Source organism: Meriones unguiculatus, chromosome 11 (genome assembly GCF_030254825.1).
Source record: "Meriones unguiculatus strain TT.TT164.6M chromosome 11, Bangor_MerUng_6.1, whole genome shotgun sequence".
Classification (NCBI taxonomy): domain Eukaryota; kingdom Metazoa; phylum Chordata; class Mammalia; order Rodentia; family Muridae; genus Meriones; species Meriones unguiculatus.
The window spans coordinates 92,277,271-92,291,089 of NC_083359.1; the positions used below are offsets into that span (position 1 = coordinate 92,277,271).

A 13,819-nucleotide genomic window follows, 5' to 3' on the forward strand; every position below is an offset into this window, starting at 1 on the left:
GCCCACCCCATCAGTCTGTGACTAGCTCCAGGTCTTACTTGCAGAGGTTGTTCAGTGAAATTATGAAACGAATCCCAAGTAAAGCTCCTATCATCTCATTGAAAGGTAGTTATGAACAAATCCTGAGCCCTGAATTCCCTAATTTGTAGGTTTCCTCAGGACCCAAGAAGAGTTACCAGGCAGATCTACTCAGAGAACATGTGACACCCATTTCCTGGAAACCGCTTAGAAAAAGGAGCGTGGGGAATCACGTTTCTTCCCCAAGCCAGATTTGACTGAAGTGACTACACAGTCCTTTCCCGGCTCCCATGGGTCTAAACACCTGACTTAGGCAGATTCTTAAGAACGAGTGCCGAAGTGATTTAAGTCTGATCAGATATGAGCAATCCTTGAGACTCAAGTAGAGAAAAAAAAATACAGAAAAAAAAAAAAAAAAAACCAAAACAGCACCCAGTTGAGACAGGAAGCTGGTTCAGGAACTCAGAAGTTTAGTTGACAGCAAAGGCAGCACTGTGATCAGAGCTTCTGCCGGGGCATCTGCAAGCAGCTGCGGAACTCCTTGTGGTTAATGGATCCCAACAGGTTCTTTTCATGGAGCATGCTTCTGTTTCTGTCCCTGGCTTGTGAGTTGAGCTACGGATCAGGTGAGTGCTCATTTCTTTAAGGGTTTGAGTTCTGTGTTTAGATTTGCAATCAGCGAAGTCTTGGGGATAGAGAAGACAAGGGCTGGGGTGTGTGGTTGAAGTACCTCTTCCTTAAGGACAGTGCCTCTGTGTTTCTCCTGTGTCTTTCAAAAAGAAAGAACTCAAGGAGTTCCTTGAGCCTCAGGGTCCAGGTATTAGCCCCACCAACTGGAGTTTCAGTGGAAACCACAACCCGAAGGCAACTGCTACATCCATAACCAGCCTCTTGGAATAAGGGACTCAGGCTGAAGTTCTGAGTAGCTGGTTTTCTGTGGGTACCCTTCTGGCAAAGATCCAGGCTATGGAACAGGGCCCTGGGAGACTTGTCCTACATCCCTGCTGTGGAAAGTGACTCTCACACAAACACCGGCAGACAAAGAACATGGTCCAGTGAAAAGTGAGGATGGTAGAGTGAAGCAGGTAGAAGTGAAAAACCTCAGACCTTTGGCTGACAACAGACAGCGGCTGCGATGTGGTCATGCTTTCTTCTAAGAGATGATTCCAAAGCAGCAAAGGGAGGGGAGGTTGGGATTTTTGGAGCCCGGGGTTGGTTATAGAATGTGGGAAATGCAAATCAGGAAATTTCAAGGTCAACAAAGCTCCCACGGTGGGCTTTATTGGTAGCAAAGTGTTGAAGGAGCGAGCGGGGACTTCTTTCCTATTCCGTGGTTCTTTCCTTTTCCAAGGCAAGCTATTGTTTTCTGCTTAGTGGGTCAGAGCTATAAGGAAAGGTATTTGAGAGCAACAGTGCTGAGCCATGGATCCAGGGATGATCATGTGGGTGGAATGGTCAACTCTATTTTAGGATTTAATTAGACTGTGGGAGACAGCCTGGCAGGGAGATGGCTTTAAGAAGGGGATGGGGGAAATCCTGAGGGCTAGAGCATTTTAGTCTTGGGGTTTTCATGACTGCAAATCCATCATGGACTTTTTTTTTTCTCCATAATTTTATTTTTCTCATTAGTTACATTTTGTTAATTCTGTATCCCAGCTGTATCCCTCATTCCCTCCCCAATCCCACCCTCCCTCCCTCATCTCCTCCCTGCCCCTCCATCATGGACTTTTCTTTAAAAAAAAAAAAAAGCCCTGAAATGTGCCAGGGATGAGAAGCCGCTTGTCTAGCCCCACTTTGAGAGCTTTAGATGGTCAAACAGAGCGTCTTCAAAGGTAGAGCTGAGCCCTTCTCGTTGTATCCTGTTTGAACCCCACCGTTTCTGGCTTACTTGGTGACTATAACTGTGGGATGAATTTCTGTTCTTCTCTTTGGCTAGCTTTGTCTGGGGCAGCTTGGGTAGAGCTAACAGATGTTCTGCTTAAGGGTGGGAGGTCACTGGTTGGTGAGTGACAGCTCAGCCCCAGAGCACACACGTGCCTCCCCAATTGGTAGCTCTTCTTCCCTCGCATCCCATCTTCTAAAATAGGTTCAATTTTTGTCAATGTGTCTATTTTTAAACGTGTACTCTTTTGTGAAACCCCAATAAAACCCAAATAGAAGTGCCTTGCAAATGAGACTGATCAGTCATGTCACAGCAGTGCAGCAAAGATGCTCTGAAAATCAGCCCTTTCCCATTTCAGCTCAGTTTTCAGTTCCCAGTCAGAACTCTAAAACACAAAAAGTCCACGTGTTCCTTCCCAAGTAAAACAAATTCTCCTAAATGACAGTTGACCTACTTAGTTACAATGACCATCACACATAAGCATGTGATGTTCAAGAAGTTATACAACTTCTAGATGGTATCTTGACTTAAATCCAAGAGCCTAGTGAAGAGTTGCTACCTTTGGGTAAATAACTGCAAGGTAAACTTCTTTCATGTCTTTTTTTTTTTATATATACATATTTACAAAGAATACAGCCCAGGCTGGGGTTTCTGCAAAGCCAGCCTCAGGTTTCTTCAGTTTATTGTGTGCGTTAATTTGCATAACAATATCATTTTTGTTGGCCTCTGGTATTCCTCGCCCCCCTCATCATTCCTGCCATTATGGTCTTCACCTACATAGACCATTAACTCCAATTCACAGATATTTTCATAACGTGTGCTTAACGTTTCCATGAATTCTTGAATTAGATATACAATGCCAAGTTGACTTCTGAAGAATCCTCAGGGAAGACCAAATATGTTGTCACATCTTGTCCAGAAATCAGCTGGTTCAGATTCTTCAATTTATTGAGAATCTTCTAAACTAGACTTTATTTTTAGAGCAATTGTGGGGTCATAGCCATGTGGAGTAGAGATTTCTCACGTTCTCTTACTCCTGTAAGAGAAGCCTCAGTGTCAGTATTGACCACTACAGGGATATCAATGTTCTGACTGATGACTCTCCCCAGTTGAGGTGCTTTATTCCTCCATGTAGGTCCTTCACATCTCCTTCATCCATGTTGAGTAAGAGATGAGGGACAAATGCCTGGGCTCTAGGTTTGGTCCAAACTGATGCAGCTATTGGCTTATTCTACACCAATATATTGATCTAGATACTTCTTTAAAAAAAAATGAATCCCATGATACAAAAACCTCACCTTTCTCTATCTACTGCATTGGAATCGAGTTCAAAGCATCAGAGATTTGGATATGTATAGACTGACTTTCAAAGATTCCAGTCAGCACTGATGTACTCAGTGTATTTGATATGGCTAGGCAAGGTGAAAGAGTAGGGAACGAAATGAGCAAAATCATAGGCCCTGACAAGCATCGGATATAATGTCTGGTATGTGAGAGCCCACCTGAAAATTATTATTGCATAAATAATGGTAGATAATACTATATATTTGCCTTATATGAGACATTATGCAAAGTGTTTTATCATTTAATTTCCACACCAACGCTATGAAATTGTCGTCACCATCTTTAGTAGTATTATAACTTTGTAACTGAGAAAAGCTGAGCAGAGTAGGTTAACAGTTTCTCTGCACTCACATGCCTGGACTCTTGACATTCCAGTGAGTGAAGCTGGACAAGCTTCTGTCTGAGGAGTGGGAAGAATGATACTCTGTGTTTCTAGGTCCCAGGAGAAAAACTAGAGTAGATTATCTACAATTGAAGTACATACGTTGAATTAAATTGAAACTAAGGAAAGTCTAGAATTTTTCAAAAGGTGATAGGCATTGATAAATTAAAGGGGAATCTAGAATGCACATATGAAGTATTTGGTGTGGAATTTATAAAGCAGATAGAAACTTTTTTCATTACACAGGTTTTTGTTTAACCTTTTTGTTTATTAGAAGAGAGCTGCATATGTTTCTAAACAACAGAAGAAAATAGATTAGCATGAAGACTCGCCTTCTTTCTGTAATCCTTGCTGTAGATAACACAGGAAGGATTGTCAGTTTTTTTGTGTATCTTTCAAATACGTAGGTTGAATTCTACTAGAGTTGGAAAAGAGATGGAGATACACATACAGAGTGTAAGTGATGTAAAGTGCTTGGGCGGAAGGGAAAGGGATCTATTGCAACCAAAAGCCTAGGGTTTGTGGCTGAGGAACTTCTCTGTCCTCACCTGGAAAATGAGGAGAAACACTGCTACAGAGATAAAATGGAAATCATTTTAATTTTGGAGAAAGGAAGAACTTAGACTCATGCTGTCATCTGCTCATTCACTCAATCCATTTCATTTTATTCATTCACTTTGATAACAAGGATTTCCTGGACTACCACTGTGTCCCAGGTACATGTTAGAACAGCCGTTCTCAACCTGTGGGTCACGATCCCTCCGGGCGTCGCATATCAAATATCCTGCATATCAGATATCTACATTACGATTCAGAATGATAGCAAAGTTACAGCTATGAAGTAGCAACGAAATAATTTTATGGTTGGGAGGTGGGTCGCCACAACAGGAGGAACCGTATTAAAGGGTTGCGGCATTAGGAAGGTTGAGAACGACTGTGTTAGAATATCACAGTAAATAAAGATACAACAAGTGCTAACCCAGTTACGACTGTGATGAGAGGCGTGAAGGAGTGAGTGATGCAAAGTACCGTGGATGCATGCAGCAGGAAACCTAACCTAACCCTGAACCTAGGGAAGTCTTCCCTCATCAAAAGACTTGAAGGGTGGAGGGAACTGGCCAGACAAAGGGGGGCGGGGAGGGTCCAGGCTTTCAGGCTGTGAAATGATGAGTGCAAATAGTCCAAACAACGAAGATCCAGCGTTCTCAGCCCCAGGGAATAGGGATCTCAATAGAATATCTAGGTTTAAAAACAAACCTTACACCAGTTTTTTTTTTCTTCCTGAGTCTGCATTTACCACTAGAACTGTGACCAAGAAAGAAAAAAGGAAAGAAGAGAAAAGAATAAATAATGAAGCAAGATGCTAAAAGCATATGTAAAATATCAGCATGAAGCCAAAAATAATGTTCTGAGGTAGAATCCCACCTTGTGAAAGGGTTAGCTAAATCCTGAAAACTTCAGGCTGCTGCTCACCTGCCTGTGTGAATCACTCCACCATCAAAGTAGAATTACCCGTGAAGGAAAGTGAGTTGGTGTGAAGAGCACAAATGTTTCCTCCCAGTCTCTTCTAGTAAACAGGGCTGACTGAATCACAGGCTCACTGGAAAACCCTCAACAGGCAGTAGGATGTTTCAGGAACAGAGACTCCACTTGAAGGGTTTTACAGCCTCACTTATGTTTCCACTTGTGCTTGGGTGGAGATGACCTCAAGCGCCTCTCTGGACTCGGTAGTCATGGGAACAGTTACATCATCATTCTCCACGTGTGTTTGGGTGTTAGGGTCTCTTTCTGGTGAAGTTTTAATTCCACTCCTTGTGTGTGCAAACCATGAAGTCTCATTCTGCCTCATTTATTTTCTTTCATCCTTTCTCTTTTTACCTTCTATCACTTATTTATTTATTTAGCCTACTTCTTACTATAGCTGTACCCAACTTTTCTCTTTCTTCTACCAAATCTGTACTCTGAAAGTTCAGAAAACACCGAAGGATCATGTGATGGGAAAGGCTGTATGGGAGACATTTGGGAAAGAAAAAAGTTAACAGACCTAGAATGGGTAAATTTCCCCATGCCCCACTTCTTCTCCGAATCAAAATTAGTTTAAAATGTCAGCAGTAGGATAGCAATTCTGTTTTTAAAATCTTAGATCTCTTTCGGAAATGACATTTTAGAAGTGTTCTTCAAAATGTACATGCGTTCACAGGTCCATGTATGTCTCTCCGTCTTCCCTCTTTCCTTTATACATGGAAACTTGGGTTTGGGTCCCAAGAGACGAAAACATATCGTGGGTACATTTTTACAATTAGAGTGTGAAACCATCAGAGGAGGCATGCCATCTGGAAATGATAGGCATCCCTGAGTGTGGCTGGAAGTGTGCTTCCCAATGTAAAACATGCCTCCCGTGTGAAAACAGCACCAAACAACTGCAGTGAAATTAAGTCTCCGCCTTACCCGGGAAAAAGGGTGAGCACTCTGCTTTTAGGGGAAATATTAGCAGTGCCCCAAAGACCAAGTTCCTTATCACCTACCCCACTTTCCTGTAAAAACATGCCCCAACCACACTCATCCTGACTTTAGCCAACATAGACTGCATTTTTTTGTTTTGTTTTTTTTTTGTTTTTCTCCAAGTCACTAGTATTTAATAAATTTGGGCTGGGTCATTTAGTAGACAGTGTGGGGATTTCAGGGCGCATTGATATCAAGAATATTTTGCCCATTTTACTTAATTTTCCAGTAGCTTGTCTTTACCACAATTGAGAAGGGGTCTTCTCTAGATAGGTCTGTTGCAGAGGCAGGTGGTTTTATTTTACTCTTTTGAATCTCTTATCAGTTAGAACAATCTGTGCTCATTGAGTCATGTGCCCCTACCATGAACATTAACTTATGGTTAAATTCAGTTATACACATGTTAGACTAAGGTAAATAAGAGTTTTTGCTAAGGTGATATGGCTTTCAGCACTTCTCAATTGAACAGATATTTGTGTCAGAGCCTGCCCGTGTGAGACACTGAATCAAGTCATCAGACAAAAACAGTGGCTTGAAGCTCTTGCTCTGGAGAAGGACTGTATCCAAGTGGGACAGACAGCAACAAAATGAGTAAATATGAACTCTAACACCAGGCTGTGACAGCAAGAGCAATGGTCAGGGGGAGCTATCGTGGATACTCAATCAAAGGAGGCCTGTCAGAAGAGAGAATTCTCTGAGCAGGCACCTAAAATAAAGAGCGGGACTGAGCTGTTCAGGTCCAGACGGAAAGAGCTCTCCAGAGAGAAACAGCCAAGGCAAAGGCCCAGAGGCAGGCATGTTCGCCTTGAGGTTAAGGAGCAGGAAGCTACAAAGCTAATTGCTGTGAAAGCCAGAGAGTGAGGCAGGGCATGGATCTGGAACAGTGCTAGGTTTGCACTAGGTTTGCAGACTCAAGGACCGTGAACTTTGTGAGTGCTAGAAAGCCCTGGAAGATTAAAAGCAAAAATAAGTAGGCCTGGCTTTAAAGGGTCGCTCTGTCCTTGCTACAAATGCTGGGAGATTATCGGAAGACAGTGGTGTCGGCTCGCCCTGTGGTGACAGCAGTAAGAAGGAATGGCATGGAAAGTGCTTCTATGCCAGACCTACTTAGAAATTAGAGCCAATAGGATTTTCTGTCAAGACTAAATGTGAAGTGTGAGAAAGCGCAGACCCAAGGATCCTCCAATGTTTTTGGCCCAAGAAACTGGACAAATGGTCACATTTGCATAGAGTTCTTTGCTAAAATTGGAGACCGTTTAAACTTCCAAATGCCCATCTGTGTAGGCAATGGAGTCTACAGTGAAAGGGTTAGCCATAATATATAACTGTAAATGCTGCAGAGATATGTCAAACTGTGCAGCCAAATGAGAAACTGGATAGGTGTAGATAGTGAAGAGAAGGAAGCCTGTGCCGGGGCGAAGTCCCATATTTAGAGATCTGAAAGAACAGATGTTTCCTCCAAGGAAAGTAAGAATGATAAAAGAACAAAATAATAGCAAGTCAGGAAAGCGTAGTATCTTGGGGACCAAATGCAGTGTTTAAAGGATGGGTGATGAACTGCGTCATGTGTTCCTGAGAAACATGCTAGACAGTGACTTGGCTTTGTGTAACAAACAAGTGTGATCCAGTGAGAATTTGGGAAGAAAACTTGTTTGGAGAGGGATAGATAGGGTCAGGAAGACCTGCAAGAACCTTCCAAAAAGAAAATGAAAATAGCCAAGTGGCTGAGGATAGAGTTTTTTTTCTTTTAAAGATGAAGACAATTAACTGTTTGTATGTGTGTTCTGGTGAAAGGGTTCTAGAAGGCAACTGAGAATGCAGTGGGTGGGTTACAAAGGCAAAACCGGAGAGCATGTGAGTGCCCTTCAAGGAGAGACGCCAGCCTCGGCTGCAACACAGGCTGTCCTCCAGGTAGAGGGGTTGATTGGGATTTCCATCCATCGAAATCTGCTTTTTGTTTCTTCCATATATATATTTTTTTTTTTTTCAGTGAAACAAAAAAGGAGATCACCCCTGAGAGAGGGAGGGTACAGAAAAGGCAGGCTGTGGGTTTGAGCGAAGTGGAGGTATTAAATAGTTAACACAAAATCCCTTATAAGTGGTTTGAAAGGTTTTTGGGTTTTCGTGGCTTTTTTTTTTAGCTTGTTCTTGTGAGTTCAGCATTTCTTTTTTTTTTTTTTTTTGAAAAAAAGGGAAACAAAATAATCTGTTATCCTTACCACTATTAATTATCTCAGGGATGTTTGTTTGTTTTTTTGGACAAGTAGAATTGTAGTTTGGTCACAAAGTGCACCTCCTCCTTAATCCTCACAGCCTTCAGACCCTTCTCTGCTTCTTATCACCCAACTTGATGCTCCTAGAGCCATGGTCCCTGGGCGTCTTCTCACTGTTGTCCACTCTTCATCTTGCATATGGAGCGGTGGCAAGAACCTTGGCAGAGAAATTACAGGCTGAGATTCTAGTCCTGTGGTTTTAAGGAAGTCTTTTCCGTTAGTGACTTCTGCCTTCCGTGCCTCCACTGTTAAGTCTGAGTTGAGAGAATCCTGGTGTTAAGTAATTCTAGGATTTCCATGGGAGGGTTTGAAACACTTAAGCTATGACTGGGATTCTGGCAGTAGTCCTTGTAGACCATCACCTGGCGATTTGAGATAGTTCAGGGGAGAGGAGAGTCTCCGCTTGTCATCCTCTGCCCTCGCCACAGCGTATTCCCCAGGTCTTCCATCGTAAGGCATTCTCTTTCCCTCCTTCCCGCAGGTGGAGGAGGCATGATGGACTGCCCGGTGATTCTCCGGCAGCTGGGAAGTGACACATGGCTGTCCCTCACAAATGAGCACCAGATAAATAAGAACAGTAACAAAAGCGTCCGCATCCTCGTCACAATGGCAACGTCTCCAGGGAGCAAAACCAACAAGAAAATAGTGTCTTTTGATCTCTCTAGAGGAGGCTCTCCAGACCACCTGGAGAACGGCTACCAGTTTCTGTCAGAAAACCTGAGCCTCGGGATCCTGGGAAACAGGAGGGAGAGTGAAGGATGGTACTTTGTGAGCGTGGAGGAGAATGTATCAGTTCAGCAGTTCTGCATGCAGCTGAAGCTTTATGGTAAAAATGGGAGTTTTTGCACTTCCGCAGGAGGGCCTCCATGGTTCTCAGCCCAAGAGTTCAGGTCCTCCTCAGCAGCAGAGCGTCTGAAATTGGAAGCAACGTGAAAGAGCTGGTCCAAGGAGTATTTAAGCTAAAGGGAAGCGCTTTGACAGGCTGACTTTTTGTTTGTTTGTTTGTTTGTTTTTCTTCGAAACTGCGCATTGGTGGAGGCAGATTTGATTCCTGTTTTGAAAGGGAGGGACCCCACTGTGTGGGGCCCAAGGGGCTAATTTACACTCCTAATATGCTTAGTTTGCATATCAATTTAAACAAACAAACAAAAAAAAACCAAAACCCCAAAACCTTTTTTTTTTCCTGTCAAGCTCAGCTTTTACAAAGTTTGAATATAACCGAACAAACCTGATTTCTCCTACTTTTCCAGGGACCCCAGCTCCAAGGGCAAGCAGTTTTGAACATGCTTACGCACACTACTGTAGAGTGTTTGCCACAGCAGAGGCTCTGGGTAAAGAGAGCTGACATTCCACCCACAGGCAGTTCACCAAGCCCAGAGCCCTGGGGGAGGCGTCCACCTACACTGTGAAAGAAACACCTTTTTTTTTTTTTCTTTTTCTTCTCATTTGAAACAGAATCTGGTTATGTAGTTATTTCGTTGTACTCTACTGTAGAATCTACGCCTGCCTGAATCCAGCACTTTTCTGAGCCCCTTTAGCCTCTGCTCCTGTCCTCGTAGGCACCCAGAATGCTGACTCTTTAGGTCCGGAGGCTCATCTGCTTTACAAGGCTTCCTCACGGTTGTGTGGGGTTTCCTTGCTCTTCCAAAGGGGTCTCTTACACCACCAAGGATGGGATAGGAAGCCCACAGCCACCATTTCTTTGAAACCCTCAGCTATCTAGGAGAGAAACAGAAACATCTTGGCTCTCTCCTGTTCCAGCATTTTCCTCCTACAAACAGAGAATGCAGAATTCCCATAGCCCTCTGCTGAGTGTGTGTGGAGGCCACTTTTTAAAAAAATAACGTAAATATCATATAATCTGTCCTTTTGTTCTTATAAATTTACTGATGTCATCACAGCTTATATAATCAGCAAGGGGGAAATGACATTTGGCTAGACTTTGTTTTGACAAATAAGTCAGTCAATAGTTCCGGAAGTCTTGTTTCAGTGATGGTTTCCTTGCTCCTCCTCCTGACAGAGCAGGTCTCCACTCCAGAGATTAAAGTGCTAAACAAAACCCAGGAGAAAGAGAACGGGAGCTGCAGCTTGATGTTAGCCTGCACGGTGAAGAAGGGGGATCATGTGGCTTACAGCTGGAGGGATGAGGCTGGCACCCAGCTGCTGAGCCCGGCCAACCATTCCCACCTCCTGTACATCACCCTTAGCAACCAGCATCGTGACAGCATCTACAACTGCACGGCAAGCAACCCCGTCAGCAGTCGCTCTCGGGCCTTCAACCTGTGGCAGGAATGCAAGCAAGAATCCTCAGGTGAGACTCCTCAGCTGCCGCTCTGGTGGCAGCTAGGGTACTTCATCAATGGCGAATCCGATACCAACTAGTCCAATAGCTCTGCTTCAACAGCCCGAGGTACTTTACGTTTTCTTTATATTGTCGAAGTCGCCAGGCACGTTCAACAAAGGGTGCCTTCAAGTTGGCCCCAGGCGACATTATAGTATATTTGATTCACAGCTGAGGAATAAACAGGGGAGTCGGGGAGAAAACAGAATCTGAGCCAGAACTCAGGTCTCCGAGGGCAAGGGCAAGCCTTTCTCTGTGTCTTGTGCCATGGATCCAATGTACAAGGATATCCGGGAAAGGAAATGCAGAATGCAGGTCCTGAGTCCTAAATCCTTGCTCCACTATGGTGAGACAGTTCTATGCCATCAATAAATACTTCCCTGCTGATGCTCTACGCCGTCAGTAAGTATATGCTGCAAGAGAAGGGAGAAGATATGACATGTGATCTCTGCGCCTCAACAGAGCATTGTGGATATGAGAAATGAGACATACGAGGACGGGGCTGTGCTGTGAATGGATTGTGACTCTTAGGGCCAGTTAGGGAGTGTGAGACCAGAGAAAGATGAGATAATAGCACTCCTTTATTGGCAAGGCACTTTTAACTGTATCGTCTCTTTGGTTCAAAATAAATTTGCCACACAGGTGCTACCACCAGCTTCATTTTACATACGAGGAACCTGAAGTTCGTAGAATTTAAGTATCTCTCTCAAGTTTTTTCAACTTCAAATAGTGAAATTTATGCCTAGACCTAAATCTTTTGAGTAGGTTTTCTCTTTTCTTAGGTAGAAAGTATCATTGTTCTGTTGGAAGAGAATGCTGGTTAAGTAAGCCCATCTAACCACTAAGAAACAGAATAGACCACTGTGCTTTCACGCAAACCTGTGTGTCTCTATCACAGGAAGGTTCGGGAAGAGCCCTAAAAGGCATTTCTTACAACTGACATGGTCCTTTGTCAGGAAGGGAGCAAGAGTCATTTCAAGGAGACTCCCATCCACGTAGACTTCGTGTCCGTGTGACACACCAGATGGGCGGGCACAGAGGAAAGGGGACTGTAGATACGTTACGCCCTCAGCATGGCACTTCCTGTCACAGAGACCTACTACCCCCCCCCGAAGATTCTCAGATAGGAAACACCCCTGCTGTACCCCAACTTATTCCTTTGAGTTCTTTCATGCAACTAGTGCAGCCGTGTCATGGAAACAGTCAATCATCTCTCTACTTTCTAAATGTGGCCCACACACCATGGCAGCCTCTTCTTCTGGCCGAGGTCTCCCTGCCCACAGTCTTTCAGAGCATCCTGGCAAAACCAAGAAAACAGTGTATATCATGGGAACCTCCCAGAATATGGTTGGGGGGAGGAGGGCTCTTCCTAGTTACAGGAGTAAAGAGCTCAGCTTTCTCTGAGACTTTTATTCTGTTTATTACTGACCGCTGACAGGCATTGATTGTTCACCATACACCAGCCACATGGCATGTCATTAATGACATTTGCTTGCTCACAGCAAGCAAATAATGCACGTGGTGTTAGGATCTTAACGCTATGAATATGAATGAAGTGAAGAGAACAAGAAAACCTGAAAGGTTTGAGTAAGATCATACAGAGCCAGTGAGAGAACCGAGCTGTCTGGTATCGAATCCTCGTAGGTAGTCATGGATGAGTGACTGCATTTAAAATAGGTTAAAAAAATAATGGAAGAAACTAGTTGTTTTCCTTGGAGACGAGGGAGAAATAGCCACTGTGCCAGTCCAGCTTTCTTCCATTGTAAAAGCCAGCTTAGGGGCAGGGCAGCAAACTTTTAGCCTAACCTCTCTAAACATGGGGAGCAGGGAGGGGTACCTCTTTCGCCTCTCAAGATAGTTTGACAAGAATCTAACTGACATAGTAAAATCTTGATAAGTCATAAAACTTACACTAAGGGCATTTGGCTCAGGGCATTCTAAATGAGCACTGAAGATGGTTTTACTCATTTAAGCCATCCTGAGGGTGAAGCATACATTAGTGTGACTAAGCATGAAGCAGGCCTCTGGAAGGTATGGAGGGCCACGAAGCACGGTGCTCTGAGTAGAATCCTATCGAGATCTCATCCAGCCAGTAAAGCTACTAGACATGAGGCAGGCGCTTGCCCCTCTCCAGCCTCTGTTTCACCATCTAGAGGACGAAAACGACAAATTATTGATGTTTCTTCTAAAGGTGACATTTATGATTCAGTTCATGAATAGGTCAACAAGAACTGTTAATAGGGGCTGCTAGGGAATGTTAGTTTGCTGGGGGAGGCAGTATTAATGTCATGAACTGGATGCTTTGCACTATAGGAAATTATTGTCTTAATGATTTAGAGGCTGGAAGTTCAAGATCAAGGTGTGGTCAGGTCTGCTTTCTCTTAAGACCTCTCCTTGAGTTGCAGATGGCTTTTCTCCTCTGTCTTTGCATGCCTGGTATGCCTCTACCTTCCCTCGTTTGATACAAACACCAGTCAAGTCAGATAAGGGCCACACCAGCCGTCTTGTTTGAACTTAATTACCTTCATAACAACTTGCTCGCAAATATCACTCTGGTGAGGCTTAGCACTTCAACATATGGGCCCGTAGGTGCAGCAGTTACGACACAGCACTACACTAAAATCCTAGTTTTAATTAGATTGTTTTTGTAAATCTCCCATCTCTAATTGAAGTCACATCCTAAGGACTTCCAAATATGGATTTTAAGAGAATGCAGTTTAACTCGTAGTTCAAGTAAAGGTTCTCCTACCTCCAAAGATGGAGGAAGTCATTACCATACCCAAGTCAGACAAACGGGCATTTTGCAGTATGACCTTTCCTCTACACAGGGCTATGGAGGAAATTACCTAAATTACTGAAGCCCTACTTTTATTAGTCTATCACAGTATTTCTCAACCTTTCTGATACTGAGACCCTTTAATATAGTTCCTCATGTTGTGGTGACCCCAAACCGTAAAATTATTTTTGTTGATAATTCCTAATGTAATTTTGCTCCTGTTATGAATCGTAGTGTAAATATCTGTGTTTTCCAATGGTCTTAGACAACTCCCATGACGGGGTTGCTACCCACAGGTTGA

The 13,819-nt window shown here is 43.6% G+C and overlaps 1 protein-coding gene across 2 annotated transcripts in view; it reads left to right on the top strand.

Moving 5' to 3' along the window:
- The first annotated feature begins 274 nt into the window (after positions 1-274).
- The window catches only part of Slamf1 (signaling lymphocytic activation molecule family member 1), a 31,938-nt gene continuing 18,393 nt past the window's right edge, over positions 275-13,819 (top strand). For both annotated transcript variants that reach the window (XM_060364688.1, XM_060364689.1), the window contains exons 1-3: positions 275-644; positions 8,883-9,227; positions 10,422-10,712. In XM_060364688.1, the coding sequence (XP_060220671.1) occupies positions 569-644; positions 8,883-9,227; positions 10,422-10,712 (712 nt within the window). In that variant the 5' untranslated portion in view covers positions 275-568. The remainder of the gene's footprint in view (positions 645-8,882; positions 9,228-10,421; positions 10,713-13,819) is intronic.